This window comes from Carassius auratus, chromosome 19, assembly GCF_003368295.1.
Source record: "Carassius auratus strain Wakin chromosome 19, ASM336829v1, whole genome shotgun sequence".
NCBI classification, from domain to species: Eukaryota; Metazoa; Chordata; class Actinopteri; order Cypriniformes; family Cyprinidae; genus Carassius; species Carassius auratus.
The window spans coordinates 21,747,478-21,766,991 of record NC_039261.1 but is presented as its reverse complement, the minus strand read 5'-3'; the positions used below and the strand labels follow the sequence as shown (position 1 = coordinate 21,766,991).

General features: G+C 41.3%; 1 protein-coding gene across 1 annotated transcript in view; it reads left to right on the top strand.

Moving 5' to 3' along the window:
- Nucleotides 1-19,514, top strand: part of LOC113119824 (serine/threonine-protein phosphatase 6 regulatory ankyrin repeat subunit B-like) — a 41,059-nt gene that overhangs the window by 3,755 nt on the left and 17,790 nt on the right. Inside the window, exons 3-9 of the mRNA XM_026289493.1 lie at nucleotides 4,495-4,590; nucleotides 4,914-5,027; nucleotides 5,840-5,944; nucleotides 7,246-7,344; nucleotides 11,551-11,652; nucleotides 12,988-13,089; nucleotides 13,357-13,455. Coding sequence (XP_026145278.1) covers nucleotides 4,495-4,590; nucleotides 4,914-5,027; nucleotides 5,840-5,944; nucleotides 7,246-7,344; nucleotides 11,551-11,652; nucleotides 12,988-13,089; nucleotides 13,357-13,455 — 717 coding nt within the window. The remainder of the gene's footprint in view (nucleotides 1-4,494; nucleotides 4,591-4,913; nucleotides 5,028-5,839; nucleotides 5,945-7,245; nucleotides 7,345-11,550; nucleotides 11,653-12,987; nucleotides 13,090-13,356; nucleotides 13,456-19,514) is intronic.

Sequence of the window (19,514 nt, the reverse complement as noted above, 5' to 3'; positions counted from 1 at the left end):
CACAGTGAGAACTGTTTCTCATGGCTGTACTGTGGTTAGTTTATTTCTTGTTGGGTGTTTTTACTTGTTGGTCTTCATCTGTGGTGACTTTTACTAGCTATATTTCTGCATATCCAAAGGGAACACGCAGTAAAGAAAATGTGGTGTACGATTTACTTTTTTCACTTGGAAATTGCTAGTAAATAATTACAAATGAATGGTAAGTTACACATTTAATTAAATTTAAAATTGAAGTAAAAAAGCGATTTTCTTGCTAAGTGTATTGGCGTAAAAAGTTACAACTTAGAAAAAAGTACAGTGTATAATTTATTTTTAGGTATAAATTATGTAGGTATTTTAGGTATAAATCAGATTATGTAATTATGTAACAAAATGCTGCATAAAAGTTGTGTGACATTTCTTTAAAAAAGTATTAATCATTTTATTATTAAATTAAACACTAAAGTTTGAAACATAAATAATTAAATGGTATTAAATGTAAATTAATCTATTTCTGTGTAAATTGTCTAGAATGTCGTGGATGAATAGTGAGTGATTTCTAGATGTTTTCGTAGTGTTGTTTGGCCGAAATTTAGTTTCCACTTCTTGTTTTTGTTTTTTGGCACTTTGCTGAGCTGCATTTTAATTTTATGTTGTTTTGTTTCGTAGCTCACTGGCACTTTCACCGTCCATCACTTGTGTTTCAGGGGACGAGTGGAAATGATTTATGACAAGTTGTTTGTCTGTACTCGAGGTTCTCCAAAACCCATGAGGTCTGGATTCAGCCCATCGCCCAGTTTCCCATCGCGTCTATTGATTTACCCTATACATTTCTGCTGATGTAAATACTAGTTTTGGACACCGTGTGGTGAAAGATGCTTGAATAAATAATCCATGGGATGTGGGATCTTTCAGTCGCTTGCCAGTTATCTTTCAAAACTGGTTGGTTCAAAATCTGCAGAAGTTTAGTGGTGGAAACCTCACTGGGACTAGAAGTGATTCACTAAGAAATTCCTCAGCGTAATATATTCCATCCATCTTTGGCCGTGTCTGGAATGCTCTTTACCGTGTGTTCATGAAGTTTAGGGGTTTGGAGAAGCACACATAGTTTTTTTCAGGTGCGTAGAGCTGGGATCTGGTGTCTTTGGCACGCTGTGGTTTAAGCCAGGGAAGATTAGTGAACAAAAGAGATTCTTTACTGTCTGCATTTGGACGTCAAGGAAAGTATGAGGTACATTATTAAAACAACATTCTCCAAATTACGTCTTTATACATGTTCCATTTGACATAACTGCCCTAGTTTCTGCACAATTGGCATCGACTAATAAAACTAGTTGCTACAGTAGAACACATAGGTCAGTCTCAGGCTGTGCTTTAAAACCTAGTGAACCTTCTTACTGTCTAGTGTCTACATAGATAGTTGCCTTAGTCATCATCAACTGAATTGGAAACTCAATTGATTTGAAACACTCTACGTGTTGCAGACAGCAAGTCCTTGAGGCTAAACAATACAGTAAAAGCAGTAATAATGTGAAATATTACCATTTCAGATAACTGTTTTCTATTGTAATATGTGACCCTGGAGCACAAAAGCAGTCTTGAGTCTCTGGGGTATATTTGTAGCAATAGACAAAAAAACAATGTATAGGTCAAAATGATAAATTTTTCTTGTATGTCAAAAATCATTAGGATATTAAGTAAAGATCATTTTCCATAAAGAAATTTTGTAAATTTCCTACTGTAAATATATAAAAACTTAATTTTCGTTTAGTAATATGCATTGCTAAGAACTTAATTTGGGCAAAAATGTGATTTTCTCAGTATTTAGATTTTTTTGCACCGTCAGATTCCAGATTTTCAAATAGTTGTATCTCGGCCAAATGTTAATGATACATCAATGGAAAGCGTATTTATTCAGCTTCCATGTGATGCATGAATCTCAATTTCGAAATATTGACACTTAAGAAGTTTTTGTGGTCCAGGGTCACATATATTTAAATGGAAGGACCAAATGCTGTTTCATGCAATCAAGGTTGTTTGCACTGTTAAAGAGTTGGGTTCTCATGCTAAGCATGGACAAAGGTTCAAAAAACTATCTGAACATATGACGTAGTATTTCTGTGACAAAAGTCTTACTTCCGGGTTCGTATAAGTTTCAGAGAGTTTTTTTTTTCGATCGTGGCCCTACATGACATAGATGAGGGTGGAACTCCTTATATGGTAATTTCTCCCAGGAAAACGAGCCCGCGCAAGCATTGACCAGAGCAAGAGCAAGATCTGTTAAACAAAGAGATTAAAATGTATACAAAAAAGTATTTTGATTCCTTTTATATTATTAATAATAAAAAGGCAAACATTTTATTACTTTCTCATTTGCTGTCAGCATCCAGCAAATGCACATTTATATAATTTAAACGAACTTCTTGTGAGTTCTTGTGAAGTGTTATGTGACCTGCCTGATCGCGTGTACTCTGCATGACTTTCGGTCCATACGAATGGAATGTTTTTGACATTAAATTTGTGGTTTTAAATTATGCTGCTTTTTATGCATTTGCCCACTGTCATATTCCTATCACTTCACTGTGTGCTGTATGTAAAATGAGTATTACCTTGGCTTTATTTGAGAATATCTCTTTCTGTGTTTTTAGGCCCAAACTACTTCTGCCACAGTTCAGTTACACCATGCAAACTCTCCTGAAAATATCTGGAATCTTGGTGATGTTTTTTGATACAATGTTTCAGCCCAGTGATAGTCATAATAGTGCTAACGGTTGTGTTTCTGTTGTTTTCTTTGTGGTTCACCACGCTATAATGTTACAGTAGCATTAGCATGTTCCCTACTGTAAGCAGCTGAAATTGCAATCCTGGTTAACATTTCTCTTCTGACAGGATGGCACAGTTATTTCCAATACCAAAAATGACTTACAATAAATGTGAATTCACCAACCGCCTGTTTCAGAGAATTAATATTAATGTCTAACTGTGGTAATGTGGGTGCAAACTATCTATTCGGTTGTAGCCTGGTATTTTGTGCTTTTTTCTGAAGTGGTGACTGCTTACAACCTTTTCCCCTTTGCTCACAAACTTACGAGATCTGTGGTCATTCGGTTACTCTTGGCGATCCGGCCGGAATGTCTGTCCAGCTGTGCATGTGTGTAAAGGCCATTCACTTAACCATTGGAGTCAAGCTGTGTCAGTGACTAAAAGCTTCTGTCGTGAAATGTCCTTGGATAACCTCTACAAGCATTATAGTCTTCCACTTCACTGTCTGAGACACAGACTCCTGTGGAAACAGACCGTGAGGTCAGTAGCGCACAGGACTAAACGTCATCCATTTACACTTTGAATTCAGTATCAGAGATGATCAATGCATTTGCATTTCTCTTAATTTTTCTCTATATTCTCCTAACTTTCAAACAGTCATAACTTTAGAAAACTATACTCTACATGTCAAACATTTGGGATTGGTAAGTTTTTAAATGTTTTTTGGAAAGTTCTGTTCACCAGAGTCTGTGATTAAAAATACAATGAAAATTAAGAAATATTTTTTAAATGTAAAAAAAGGTTTCTGTATATTGTAAAATGTAATTTATTCCTGTGATGTGCATCTGAATTTTCTGCATCATTACTCGAGTCTTCAGTGTCACATGATCTTCAGAAATCATTTTAATATGCTGATTTGCTGCTCAAGAAACATTTCTTATCAATGTTGAAAACAGCTGCTTCATATCTGTGTGGGGAAAAAAAAATGTTTAATATGGAGAGTCCCAAAAACATAAACATTTTTACCAGTCGCATTGTATTTGACCGGTAGTGTGTTTTATAGATATATATTATACTTTTTTGTATTAAAATGTATATTAAAGCTGCAGTCGGTAACTTTTGACGCTCTAGCGGTTAATAAACAGAACTGCTTGCGTGTTGCGGAAGGACATTTTAGTCGGAACTACTTCTCTCTGTTTATGTCTTTATGTCTAAAAAAAGTTACGGACCGCAGCTCTGATTGGTTGTTTCTTATCGGGAGCAGTAAGAGAAACAACCAATCAGAGCTGCGGTCCATAACTTTTTTTTTAGACATAAAGACATAAACAGAGAGAAGTAGTTCCAGAAGTAGTAGTTTTTAGCTTGTCCTGAATCACTAGGGTACATCTATAATAAGTGTTTATATTTGGACTATTTTAGATTGCTTCGGGGTACCGCGGCGGAGTAACCCAGTACCTTTGTGATTCTTCATAGACATAAACAGAGAGAAGTAGTTCCGGCTACGATGTTCTTCCGCAAGACGCAAGCAGTTCTGTTTATTAACCGCTAGAGCGTCAAAAGTTACCGACTGCAGCTTTAAAGCGAAGAAAAATAGAAGTAACTTTAAAAGGGATGCATCCTGACAGAAATTTTGAGCATAGAACACAACTAGTGACTACTTGCAATTAAATATTCTACACTCTTGTGTTTTAATGATATGTTATGTATTTTTTGTAGGAATTAGTTCATTTTGATGTTGTTTTTATTGACCAGGATGGCAGATCAGCGTTACACATCGCTGCAGCTCATTCCAAAGACGAGATCGTCAAACTACTGGCCAAAAAAACTGATCCCAATTTACCAGCAGGGGTGAGCTGTTCAGTTCACTTTATCTTCATATAATCATAATCTGCTAATATTGAGATTGAGTTTAATGTTTACATGCATTGATTATTTAATTGCATTAAACATTTAACTAAAAGTCAATCAAACGTCTGTTTCGTACTTTTTAATCACACATTTTGTTCTGTTGCACATTTTTTAATAATGTAAATCACATTGTATAACAGTAGAACAGACTTTAAATGTTATTAATCATTGACTTCTGAATGAATTTTGTGTGTAAATCTTATACTCCATGTATTTCAAAGAACAGCTCACATTGATTTCACTGAATTCTCATTCATGTTTAGCCCAGTGATCAGTTGCCCCTGCACTACGCAGTGTCTCGACCGACCGGAGGACTCGGAGTCGTGCAGACTCTGCTCAAGTTCAGCAGCAAAGATGCTCGTCTTATTCCAGACAAGGTACAAAAGCATTGATCACGCTTATTGATTAATTATATGAGAAAAATGTGTCCTCCAGAAGCTTGCGTTCTGCAAGTGAACCCCGCTTTATGGTCCCAACGCAAAGTGCACAAAATCACTTTCACCTTAAAGGTCTTTTGTCAACAGTCTCCTCTGTGTCTCTCCACATCAGTCAAACTGCCTACGCTCTTCTGTGTCCGCCGTGCCACAAGGATGTGCTGTTTTCTTTCAAATCAAAGCATAAATACACGTAGAAACGTCCACGTGCATCTACCTCTGCTGTCTACTTGTTTTCTTTTTCATCTCTTTTTTTTGTATACAATAATCAACCCTCTTACAGTAGCACTCTTTGTCCTATTTCTATTCCATCTACTTGTTTTCTTTTATTTATAAAAAATATAAAACTTGACCCTCTCACACTAGCGTTCTTTATGCTTTTTGTAGTTTATCTACTTGTTATAAAAAAATATTGCAAACATTGCACCGCATTAGACTATCCGGGATTTGTCCCAGCACTTATATTTGTCCCATACACTCATATTATTGCTCTTTTGTTGGTTTTGATTGCATCTATTGCCCTTATTTCGACTAACGATTAGTCAACTATTATGGGGCGGCCCTAGATAAAAGCATCTACTAAATTAATAAATGTAAATGTAACAATTATAATTAGTTTATTAAAACTAGGATACTCACTACAGTGGCCAGAAAATGTGGTGTTGTCATATGAATGTAATTATTGGATTCAGCTAAGAAATAGATTTTATTCACTACAAGATCAAATGTTCCCTACCATTTTCCTCTCTTTCCAGGATGGCTGTCTTCCACTGCTGCTGGCTGTCGAAGCTGGGAATACTGTGATTGTTCGGGAACTCCTTTCCGGCCAATCCGAGCCGCAGCTCAGGGCCATGAAGACAGTAAGCGTCCCACGACCTTCAAAACCTGAAGATTACATTCATACAATCGAATCAAGTTATTTAAGTCAAATATGTAACTGAAATGAAAGCATATTATTTTCGAATGCCATTTGTGAAGTTAACGTGTTCTCAGTTTTAGCATAACGTAGTGTAATTTAGGATTAATCAAGTAAAAAAGTTCTGAATTGGAAACCCTGATCATTAAAGTTTGACCACATTTGTTGATTTAGTTGGGTTTGTGTAATCAGTGGAAATTTAGCGCTCATCTCTTACTCAAAACAAAGCTCTCTAGTTCTTAAATAGGTCAGTTTACTTTTCTTTGTCTAGATCTATTAAGTGTTTTTTAACTAATTTAAAAAAATGTTGGACATCCTCATTTGCCTTTGACCTGGAATACATTTACATTTAGCAGACGCATTCATCCACTGAGTCAGAGGAACATGGGAATATCAAACCAGTGTTATTTTAGTGTCATAAATATGCTATTAGAGTTGTTCACTGATGAGAACAGAACACTGTTTAGAGTCCCAGCCTCAGAGGAGACAAGACAGCAGTGGATTTATTGAGTTATATACTGTATATTACACTGCTTTCACACACTTCTAATATAATATTTCTTTCCCAACTGTTGACCTTCACAGACATAACTATTTTTGTAACTTGTCTGTTTTTAACATAAACATGTGTATTTGACAGTTTAAGTGCAATTAGATATGAACGATAACCTAGTTTAGTACTCACATGCTGTGAACTGTGCACATGCTTCAGATGTGTGCGCTCAGAAAACCGTACACCTGAAGATTAAACTAATATGGTTTATAACGCATGATTTCAGTACGTTAGACATGATAATCAAAACCAAGCAAATGTTTTTGTCAGAGTATCTGAGGTATGAGCTGTAAAGGCACAGCCCTTTTCTGGATGGGGACCAGCAGCTCTTTTGCATTTAAAGATACAGAGCATTTCTGTTTCCAATCAAAACAGGAATTTTCAAAATGATTTAATAATTGATCTGTTGGTATTTTGAGCTGAAACCTCAGACACATTCTGTGGACACCTGAGACTTACTTTACACATTCTAAAAAGGGGCATAATGAGTCTCCTTTAACCTTTATTTTATATATTAATATATATATATATATTATGGTTTTAATTTGGTTTATAATTATAACCCTCATTGAAACTCAGAATCAATACCACTATAGTCTCCGAATCATGATTGGCCGTCGTTTTGAAACCTTATTTTGCAACTCAGCATGATGTATCTGTTTTATATTCTGATGGTTGAATTGTGTTTCCAGGCAAACGGCGACACTGCGCTTCACATCTGCTGCAGACGGAAAGATGTTGAGATGGCCAAAGTCCTGGTGGATTTTGGGGCAAATCCGGATTCTCAGAATGTAAGAATCTCTCTCTCACACACACACACACACACAACAAGCAAAGACATGCTCAAAGGGCTTCTCTGTTGTTGATTTGTCTGGTCCTATGAGTCTGTGTCCTGTTGACCATTGACCTTTGATTGATGGACAGATAATTTCACCAAACCTGTTGAACATCAAGACTTTCAGAGATGCTTTCCAGTTCCAAGATGTTCTGAGATCTGTTTAGTTTGAGTAATGGTTCACATCAGGCCAATAGCGAAATAATACTCTGTAACATAGTTTTTGTTCATTTTGAAATATGTTATTTTTATATTTTACAGTATGTTTTCACTTTAGTTTCAGTTCGTATTTGTTTTTATATTTTATACATTTAATAAGTCTATATAGTATTTCTTAATTTTTAATTATTAGTTTTGGTGATTTTAGTACTAAAACTTTAGTTTACACATTTCTCGTTTATATATTTAGATTTTATATATATATATATATATATATATATATATATATATATATATATATATATATATATATATATATATATATATATATATTTTTTTTTTTTTTTAGTTTTATATTTCAGTTAATGTATATTTATTTCCATTATCAAAAAAAAAATGTTTTTTTTTTGTTTAAGTTAAACTTAGGGAAGGCAAGAGTAATTTTTTCCGTGTTACTGATTAAATTGAACTTTTGGATAAGTCATTAGCCTGAGTATTCACATACTTTTGAATGGAAACATTATAATTTGTGTTTTAGCAGATTACGCTTGTCTAATGATGTGTCTTAATTGAAGATTAGATCAAGTCTAGACATTATTTTCCTTTAGTTTCTGTTATACATGTTAGCTTGTGCAGTAGCCACCGTTATGGTAGTCGATTAAACCCAATGTGAGAGCCAGGAACAGAATAAAAGGACAGATTGGGTCCCACTGAGAGCTTTAATAAGAACAGACACAAGGCAATGGCCAGAATGGACAGTAATGAACAGAAGTGAGATAATGGATTTCAGAGGCCTTTTGAGGAAGGAAAAGGCAGATTTTGTACCCAAGGGACATGTTGACATTTTTTGGCCCCTTTTGATGGCTCACCAATTCGGTCTCCCTGTTAATGGTGCTTTCCCCCCAGGAAAAGGAAGGAAGGGGAAGAAAATATCAAAAACATCTTTGAAAATTATCTTTGTGTAAATGGAGATAGACTGTGTGATTGCTGATCACTTTAGCCACATCCTGTGCAGATAACATGTTATTTTACTATTAGTTATATGCAATTGTAGTCATTTATTTATTAAAAATTTAATTACTTGTTTTTACACAAGTTTTTTTTTCTTTTAATTTATTAATGGGCTTTATAGTGTTATTAAAGTTTACTACTTTAAAATACAACAAAATAAATACAAAAACTTCTGCTAGTTGTCCAGGAAACCTTTCATTTAGTTTAATTTGATGTACTAAATTGATGTTTTAGTTGTATTATACTGTATTCTTGTGCATTACAGTCATTTTGAGTGATTTTATTAAGTACCTTTAGTTTCTAGTAACCAGGAATTATTTATTAAAAATCATTTAAATGATTTGTAATTTGATTAAAAATAGTAATACAAAAATTAATTTATAATAAATTTTTAATAATTATTAAAATGACAATTAATAAATATAATTGTAATTTTATTACAGCTGGCTCTATTCCTGTAACAAGGAGTCAGAGGCGTTCGGAGCCATGTGCAGAACTTCATTCAGAGAATGGTCGGACAGGCATAAATCAGGAACGGCGTCAGGTATTTTAGGGGTAACCAGAATCGAAAACAGAACCAAGCAGAGATCGGGGCAGGCAGCAGAGAATCAGAGTCGAAATACACAATCCAAGATCAGACACAGGAATATCAAACACAAGGGAAAATGCTCGGAAATGCTAGACCGGCTAAACAAGACTTTGCAGTGAGTGAAAGTGATTGTGGTGCTTATATGTGTGTAAATGAGGTGCAGGTGTGGCAAGGAAATTGGCTGATGAATGAGGTGCAGGTGTGGCAAGGTGATTGTGATGCAGTGACTCAAGGGAGATGTAGTTCGGGTGTGGTGCAACAGTATGAGAGGTGCTAGTGTCCAAGTGATGATATCGGTGGTTGATGGGTGGAATGGTCCTGAGTGGAGTACCCTCTACTGAAGAAATTTTGATTACTTTGATGAATTACCTAGAATTACATTAACGTTTTAAAATAGTATTTTTGTTTTTATAATTATTACAATTCTAGGATAAAAATCTTTGAAGGATGAAAACTGCTCATTTGATAAGCCCAGAAGTGAAACTGAGTTACGCACAAAAATCTTCATCCTTGAACTGCCAGGAAAGAAGCCAAACTACAGTCAGTGAGTGTTACCTTTAAAGTCTGTTTTGACAGCTGGGATTGTTTCTGGAGCGCTCAGGAGTTTTCTGTGAGGCTTGGAAACGAGTGAAGAGTGAGTTTGAGGGTGGATTGAGGAAAATGTTTGTCCTGTTAAAGGTCAGGGATGGACGAACAGACAGCTCGAATGGAAGATTATTTGCATCATAATATTGAACTAAAACCACACAATAAACTTTTACTGAAATAAAATAAAAGATAAAAAGCTTATTTTATTCCAGATAACTCTCCAGGCAACATTGATGTATATGAATGTAATAAAAAAACTGAACAACAAAGTTACCAAAATTGTAGTAAAAATTTAAATGCGAACTACTTCAAAATATTAATAAAAACTAAAATAGTATCCCAATGAGACCAACATAAAAAAAAATGTTGCCTAGATAACTTACTAAAATAAATGTAATAATATAAATGATAATAACCCTGGTTGAGACAAAAGCACGGAGAAAGCACAGACTGAGTTTCAGATTCACGTTTAAGTGCTTTCTGATCAGTTATTCATCATTCATTAGAGAGTGTCTGAGTGCTTCATAAGGGGGACACAAACATACACACACACACACACACACACACACACATTTACATTTTATTAACATTTAGTCATTTAGCAGGCACTTTTATCTAAAGTGTCTTCCAAATAAGGACAAAAGATGCAATAGAGTAACAATAGAGCAATAAAGTCCCAGTTAGTCTAATGCAGTTCACGCTGCGAGATTATATATATATATATATAGAGAGAGAGAGAGAGAGAGAGAGAATGCAAGTGTTATGGGGTCATTTTAAATATAAATAAACAATTTGAAAGAATAGAAATACATGTAGTAATTTAGCAGTCTTTATCCAAAGCGACTTACGAATGAGGACAATGGAAGCAAACAAAAACAACAAAAGAGTAATATGCAAGTGCTATAACAAGTCTCAGTTAGCATAAAGTTGCGGTCACACTAGACTTTTCCTTCCATTGACTTCCATTCATACACATGCAAATGCATCAGACCAGAAACGCAAGCCCATGCAAAGATATTTGGCATTTCACTGCGTAGCAAAATTCAAGCTTGGTGAACTCTGGCCTGTGAATTCGCATCACGTTATACTCTGTGACCAACGGCAGATCGATACGTCACAGCTTCACCTCTCATCTGAATGAAAAGAACATACATTTAAAACTGCAGTGCTGCAGGAACGTGGAGTAGACTGTATGCTTTTACATTTTATACACACACACACCAAAACAAGTACAAATAGAAAAAATAGAAAGGTAGTGTTTTTTTTTTTATAAAAAATAAGACAAATAGATAAAGTAGAATTAAAATAGAATAGAAAGTTCTATAGTTAGAGGGTCAAATAAAGATGGAACAGATGTGTTTTTAGTCATGTTAAGTGTTGGAGGTTCAATTGTAGATGGAAGTGATGTGTTTCCTGAAGATGGCTAAGGACTCAGATTGAGTTGGGCAGGTCATTCCACCAGCAGGGAACCGTCGATGGAAAAGTCTGTCGAAGTGATTTTGTGTCTCTTTGGGATGGCACTATAATACTCAGTCCAGTTCTAGAGGCACAGAAGTCTGAAGCAGGAAATATATGTAAAGGGGTGTAAAGTCAGTGGTGGTTTTGTAGGCAAACATTAATGCTTTTTTTATGCAACAGCTTTTGGTAACCTGGAAAGCAATGAGAAGAAACTGAGGTTTGCTAATAACATACGAGTCAATGTTGTGCTGCTGTTTGAAATACAAACATTGTGTTTCCATTCCTGTCTGATTTCTCAAACTGCAAAGGACAGAGTGGTATTGAGCTGATTACCCATCATGCCCTGTTTGTTTACAGAATGAATGGCAGACTCCTCTGCACATCGCTGCTCTGGAAGGAGACGAGAACATGCTGAAGTTTTTATTCCACTGCAAAGCCAGTCCCAACATCTTAGACAAGGTGACACTGAAAACATTGTATTGTGTTCATAAATTACTGAACAGTCAATTCAGTAATAAAGCCTGGCTGTTTATGTAGAAGGATTCCCAAATGTTTTGTAAACCAAACCCTTTTGATCTATTTATTAATATTATATATATTTTAAAAAAGAATAGACCGCTCTAGATAAAAAATAAGAGACCCCTTTAAAATTCTCTAGATTTAATGGATATGATAGGTATGGGTTTGAGTAAAATGTGAATATTTGTTTCATTTTATAGGGATCTGATAACATTTCTTCCAAATTTCAAATAGAAATATTTAATTTAGTGCATTGTTATTACATACATGACAATTGGGTAAAATAACAAATGTGTTCATTTGTTGTGATTAAAAATCAAGGTTATTCTCCCAAATACTGTTTTCTTAACTCTTCTTTAGTTAAAACAGGGGTATACTAAACATGCTAGGAAACATGGCAACTTTTTGTTTTAGTTTTTTTGACAAAATGTCAAAAAATTATTTAAATGACAACATATTTAAAATTTGGAAGAAATTTCATCAGTTGTCTGATGAATAAAATAAAAATTATGTTTTACTCAAACACAAAACTATAAAGTGTAAATCCAGAGAAACTGAGAATTTTCAAGTGATCTCTTAAATGTTTTCCAGAGCTGAATATAATATTTTTATATTATAATATATATATATATAATTTAATTAAGTTTAGGGATTTATGTACTTTTATTATTTTATTTTTATACTGTTTTAAGTATTGTTTTATGTCTAAATACATTCAAGTTGCCTTCAGGAAATTCAATTGTAACAAACTGAACTCAATTTTAAGCTACAATTCCAAAAAAGTAAGCATATAAAATAGCTTTTTTTTTCAGGAAGTTGTTTCATTTTTATTTTGCAGTTGACATAATTATAACATTTTTAGTAAGCATTTTATTTGTAATGTTATTTATCATGCATTTTCCTTTTACATATGTCACTTAGATAATTTTCATTGTTTTATTTTATTTTTTAATATTACATTTTTGTGATTGATTGAGTTCATTTTGATTTATTATTTTTATTTTTTAAGTATTTTATTTCATAATGTTTTATTAATGTTTATTTTTTATATAGATTTACTGTATACATTTAATTTGTATTATATTTATTTTTATATTTTATGTGATATTTTAAGAAAGTGTTTTATTAAAATAATAATAATTTTTAGATATTTTTACAATATGAATTAATTTTAAATTAGTGTTTTATTGTTTTTTGTTGTTTTCATTGTTTAATTATGTTTTCATGTCTCCGTTGTTGTTGTTTTTTCAAATCCGTTTTTCTCCTCTGTTTCAGATGGACAGATCTCCTCTCCACATCGCCGCAGAGCGGGGACACACCAGTGCAGTCGAAATCCTCACCGAGAAGTTCAAGTCCTGTGTGTTAGCAAGAACAAAGGTGATCTGCTTTCAAATCATTTATTATTCCTTAAATGCAAAAATAAAGTCTTAATTAAGTTTAAAATTGATCAATTGAAAACAGACACAAATGAGTCAATCCTCTTTAACGTAAAAGTGTACCAAGATATAAAATGATGGAGGAACGTCTCATATTATTTGATGAGAAATATTTGAATCCACTTTGAAATCTCTGAGTGCAAATTTGAGCACAATGTTTTGTTCTGTGAAGATGTTTCTAATGAATCTCCCTTATGATCCCATACAGGACGGCAACACACTTTTGCACATCGCGTCTCAATGTGGTCACCCTGAAACCGCTCTCATGCTACTGAGGAAAGGCGTCTCGCTGCACATGCCCAACAAGGTCCTCAACACATCTGTCAAATTAGTTTAGAAGTAGACTGATTATTACAAGTTTGAAGATTGGATTAGATCTTGAAAATTGTTTGTTCAAAAGAAGAGAAAGGTTTCCGAAGGTTTCTTTAGGTTTTGATTCTGGATCAGACCTTCAGTATTTGTTGTTCAAAACTTGTTTGACAAGAAAATACAATTGCTTTAATATTTCATGTTTCATTCAGTGTTAACGTGCAGTTCCCTTTCAGTCGGTCACTCTCGACGCCACGTCGGATGACCGACGAATATGGAATATGGGATATCGCTTCGATAGACCAATCTACTTCGAGTGTAAACTAAACGAGCCAATGCACATTGGCATGCAATTATTGCATCCAGCTGCCGCTGATCACTGCGTGAGTATAAGAGGGCAGCAGGTGCAATGCATACCAGCTTTTCGCTTCGGAGCCGAGCGTTAGTATCGCTCTGCTCAACTGTGTCTGCTGTGAACTACGAGTTCAGCACGCTCTCGGAAGCTTCGTGTGTTGGCGAGACGGCGCTTCAGCGGCGGTCGTTCCTGTGTCGAGTGGATTGCACACTTCAGGTTGCACTACCCCTGTCGTGTTGCAAGCGGCCAATTCCCCTGTGCGCCTCAGCACTAAAAGAGCATTTCCTAAAAGAGCAAATTTCTCTAAAAGAGCTTCACGGGTGCGTCTTTATAAAGACGACGGATCGTCCTTATAAGGATGCCGTTTCACCCGTGCGTTTCTGGGTGTGGTCGTTACCTGGCAACGGGTGATGGTCACGATCGCTGCCTCACGTGTCTGGGCGTCGAGCACGCTGAGGTGGCTTTCGTGGATGAGTCATGTTCTCACTGCGGGAATATGACCATCTCGGAGCTGCAAACCAGGCTCCGCTAACTTCAGGGGGGCGGAGTCCCGTTGCCGCGGCCGCGATCTGGGACTCGTTCTGGCGGCCGACAGACGAGAACCACTTCCGGCAGTAGCGCGAGTGGTTTGAGGGTCACAGTGGTGGCAAACCCCGCAGGGAACCAACCCTCTGGGGACCACCACTCCTCTAGCACCTCCGATCCAGTGGAGCAACCCACGGAACGCGCTGGGCCCTCTTCAAGGAGCGTACCAGCGGTATCCAGTGGGACTCCCCCCGACCAGATGTCGATCTCAGCATCGGAGGGAGAGCTGTCGGATTACGGTTCGGCTGCGCTACCGTCCTCTGGGATGGTGACAAAGCCTGATTCGGATTCCGAAGTGGCAGCTATGCTTTCCCGGGCCGCCGAGAGGGTAGGGCTCGAGTGGAATCCCCCACCGCGTCCCGAGCCCTCACGGCTGGATGATTGGTTTCTCGGGGTGGTGCGCGCTGGTTCTCAGCGCCCCACCCCAGTGCCTTTCTTTCTGGAAGTGCATGACGAGCTCACCAAGTCGTGGATGGCACCTTTTACTGCCAGAAACCAGTCGGCGGGCTCCTCCTCCCTCACCACCCTCGAGGGCGGTGCAGCGAAGGGGTATTCAGGAATCCCGTCGGTGGAGCGGGTGGTAGCGATGCAATTGTGTCCTAAGTCCGCCGCCTCCTGGCGTGGAGACCCGGTGCTCCCTTCCCGGGCCTGTAGGCACTCGTCTGGTCTGACCGGCAGTGCCTATGTGGCTTGCGGGGAAGCTGCTTCCGCCTCACACGCTATGGCGTTACTGCAGGTGCACAAGGCTAAGGCACTGAAAGACCTGCACGAGGGTGGTCATGATCCAGCGCTTCTGGAAGAGCTCCGAACCGCCACTGACCTTGCGCTTCGAGCGACGAAGGTCACCGCGCGTTCGCTGGGTCGTGCGATGTCCACATTAGTGGTCCAGGAGCGCCATCTGTGGCTGGGTCTGGCAGACATGAGGGACACCGACAAGGTCCGGTTTCTCAATGCCCCTGTGTCCCAGACCGGCCTCTTCGGCGACGCAGTCGAGATCTTGGCCCAGCAAGTCTCGGCTGCCCAAAGCAGACTGAGGCGACCCGACACATCCTGCCCCGGCGGGCAGCTGCTGCTATTTCTACCCACCCGCCGGCTGCAGTGCCCCAGCCTGCTCGTCGCCGAGGGCAGCCCCCTGCATCCGCCCCTGTTCACGCATCGCATCTGCAGCAGCCTCCAAGTGGTGCCATTGAGCTGGGCGCAGGCAGGCTGCCCCTCCCGTCCTGGCCCCCGTCAAACTTGGCGGTGAGCAGAAGTGAGCAGAAGAGCAAGAGGCCCTGGGACGGGTGACCCAGAGAGAGGTAGCTGCTTTCTGGGGGATGGTGAAGGCACCTCTCCCTCCCCTGGAGGAGGGCCAGGCGGAGAATCTGGAAATCTCGACAGGAGAGTAGTTTCCTCCCTCTCTGGGTCCCAGGAGGGCACGGAGAGTTGCGGACGGCCAAGCACCGGACCTCACTCATCCTCCTCCTTCGCCAGATGGCAGCAGCGGGCGGTTCGAGAGCGTCAACAAAGGCCCTACTCACGCACCCTCTGCCAACCTGTGGAACCAGGTGAGCCCTGCACCCCACACTTGCACCACACTCCGGCCTGCTCACAAGCCGCCCGAGTTGGGTCCCTGTGTTCCACCGCGCTGCCCCACTGCGGGTACGGCTGTGGTTCCGCTGGTCCTCCTGGTATGGTTCTTAGGCGCCTGGTCAGCGCTACCCAGCCCGTCTCGCTGGCTTCTGCGAACCATCAGCCTCGGCTATGCGATTCAGATCGCCCGGCTTCCCCCCAAGCTCTGCGGTGTCCGCTACACTACTGTGAAAGCGTCCGATGCCCCTGTCTTGCGGAAGGAGATCGCAGTCCTACTGGCGAAGGCCGCGATAGAGCCGGTCCCTCCAGCCGATATGAGGTTGGGGCTCTACAGCCCGTACCTCATTGTACCCAAGAAAAGCGGCGGTTACGACCGATCTTGGATCTGCGAGTTTTGAATCAGGCCCTCCATCGGCTACAGTTCAAAATGTTGACACAGAAACGCATTTTCAGGTGCGTCCGTCCCCAAGATTGGTTTGCAGCGATCGACCTGAAGGACGTGTACTTTCATGTGTCCATACTTCCGCGCCACAGACCTTTTCTGCGGTTTGCGTTCGAAGGACTAGCATATCAGTACAAGGTCCTGCCCTTCCGGCTGTCCCAGTCTCCCTGTGTCTTCACGGAAGTCACGGAGGCAGCTTTCGTTCCTCTCAGAGAGCAGAGTGTTCGCATTCTCAACTACTTAGACGATTGGCTGATACTAGCACAGTCTCGAGATCAGTTGTGCGAGCACAGGGATGTGGTGCTCTGGCACCTGAGCCTGTTGGGCCTTCAGGTCAGCTGGGAAAAGAGCAAACTCTCACCATTGCAGAGGATCTCTTTTCTCGGTATGGAGTTGGATTCGGTCGAACAGACAGCACGCCTCACAGAGGAACGTGCGCGGTCGGTGCTAGCCTGCTTGAATATGTTCAAGAGCAGGACAGCGGTCCCACTGAAACTCTTTCAGAGGCTCCTGGGGCATATGGTGGCCACAGCGGCACTTACACCGCTCGGCCTATTACATATGAGGCCGCTCCAGCACTGGCTTTATGGCCGAGTCCTGAGGTGGGCGTGGAAGCGCGGCACTCACCGGGTCCAAGTTACACCGGCCTGTCGCCAAACCCTCACTCCGTGGTCAGATCTGACATTCCTTTGGGCAGGGGTGCCCCTAGAGCAGATCTCCAGGCATGCTGTGGTTTACATGCATGCCTCCACCACCGCCGGGGGGGCCACGTACAACGGGCATGCAGTCTCAGGGGTTTGGACGGGCCCGCAGCTGCAGTGGCACATCAATTGCCTAGAGTTGTTAGCAACGCACCTTGCCTTGAACCGTCTCAAAGGTTTCTTACGAGGCAAGCCGGTGCTGGTCCGATTGGACAACACTGCGACTGTTGCGTACATCAACCGCCAAGGTGGTCTGCGCTCTCGTCGCATCTCGCAACTCGCCCGCCACCTCCTCCTTTGGAGTCAGAAGGTTCTGAGGTCACTTCGTGCCGTTCACATTCCAGGCCTGCTCAGTCGTACAGCCGACGAGCTGTCTTGAGCAATGCTCCCGGGAGAATGGCGACTCCATCCCCTGACGGTCCAGCTGATTTGGAGGCGGTTCAGAGCTGCTCAGGTAGACCTGTTTGCTGCTCCAGAGACCTCTCACTGCCAGGTTTTCTACTCCCTGACCGAGGGAACTCTCGGCACGGACGCACTGGCACACAGCTGGCCGCGGGGCCTACGCAGGTATGCGTTTCCCCCAGTGAGCCTTCTCGCACAGACATTGTGCAAAGTCTGGGAGGACGAGGAGCAAGTCTTGCTAGTAGTGCCATATTGGCCTACTCGGACCTGGTTCCCCAAACTAGTGCTCCTCTTGACAGCCCCTCCTTGACCAGTTCCTCTGAGGAGGGATTTACTGACTCAGAGATGGGGCACCATTTGGCACCCTCGTCCAGACCTTTGGAAACTCCATGTTTGGTCCCTGGACAGGACGCGGAGGTTCTAGGTGGCCTACCCCAAGAGGTAGTTAACACCATCACTTCGGCAAGAGCACCGTCTACGAGACACGCCTATGCCTTGAAGTGGAACCTGTTCGTTGAGTGGTGTTCTTCTCGCCGAGAAGACCCCCGAAGATGCCCGATTGCGGTCATGCTATCCTTTCTGCAGCAAGGGTTGGAGCGAAGGCTGTCTCCCTCCACCCTCAAAGTCCAGGTTGCCGCTATTGCTGCGTACCATGACCCTGTGAATGGGAAGTCTTTGGGTAAGCATGACCTCATCATCATCAGGTTCCTTAGAGGGGCCAGGAGGTTAAATCCATCCCGGCCCCCCTGTATACCCTCTTGGGACCTGTCTCTAGTGCTTAAATCACTACAGCAGGCCCCATTCGAGCCTTTGCATTCAGTTGAGCTAAAGTTTCTTTCATTGAAAACTGTGCTCCTGCTTGCACTGGCCTCCATCAAGAGGGTAGGGGACCTGCATGCATTCTCGGTCGACGATTCGTGCCTAGAGTTCGGGCCGGCTGACTCCCAAGTAATCCTGAGGCCCCGGCCTGGCTACGTGCCCAAGGTTCCCACTACACCCTTCAAAGACCAAGTGGTGAACCTGCAAGCGCTGCCCCTGGAGGAGGCAGACCCAGCCCTGGCTTTGCTTTGTCCTGTTCGAGCATTAAGGTGCTACGTGGACCGGACGCAAAGCTTCAGGACCTCAGACCAGCTCTTTGTCTGTTACGGAGGCCGGCAGAAGGGGAATGCCGTCTCTAAGCAGAGGATGGCCCATTGGATTGTGGATGCCATAACCCTGGCTTATCAGGCTCAGGATGTGCCCTGCCAGTTCAGGTTGCGAGCTCACTCAACTAGAAGTGTTGCTTCCTCCTGGGCGCTGGCTCGTGGTGCCTCGCTGACAGATATTTGTAGAGCTGCGGGCTGGGCGACCCCTAACACGTTCGCTAGGTTCTATAGCCTTCGTGTAGAGCCGGTATCCTCCTGTGTTCTCACCTCAAACGGGTAGTGGCACTGAGAGGCCCCGGTTAGTGTCGGCTTGCTAAAACTGCTCCAGAGTGTCCGTACTGTAGACCCTGTTGAGATCCTCCATCACCCTAGGCAGCTGGACGCGGCGGAACGTCCGGCGCCAGGCCTTCATGATGAATCCGTGAGAACCATGGAAGGCTGGGCTCCATATTGAGACCTAAGCGGTACTCGTATGTGTATAGTCCACGGTATAGCCTTAGAGCCCGTGTTTCCCCGGCAGACTTCTGCCTTCCCAAGAGGGTTTTAATCACCTCAAATTTCTCCGTATACTCCTAAACGGATGCTATATGTGTATTTGCCTCCGAGACCTCCTTCGGGAAGGATGGGGCTTCCGCAGCGTCCTGGCTCCAAGCGGACCGGGTACGTTTTCCCAGTGTTATCCAATCTCACCCAGTGAGGTAGTGCTTTGACAATGGTGAGTGGAGCTACTTGTTCTGAGCCCCGGCCTACACCTAATAGGGGCGCAGGCGGCTCGCACAGGGCACTGGAAGGGGCAGCACCCATGGCGCTTTGATAGGGATCCCATATTCGTCGGTCATCCGACGTGGCGTCGAG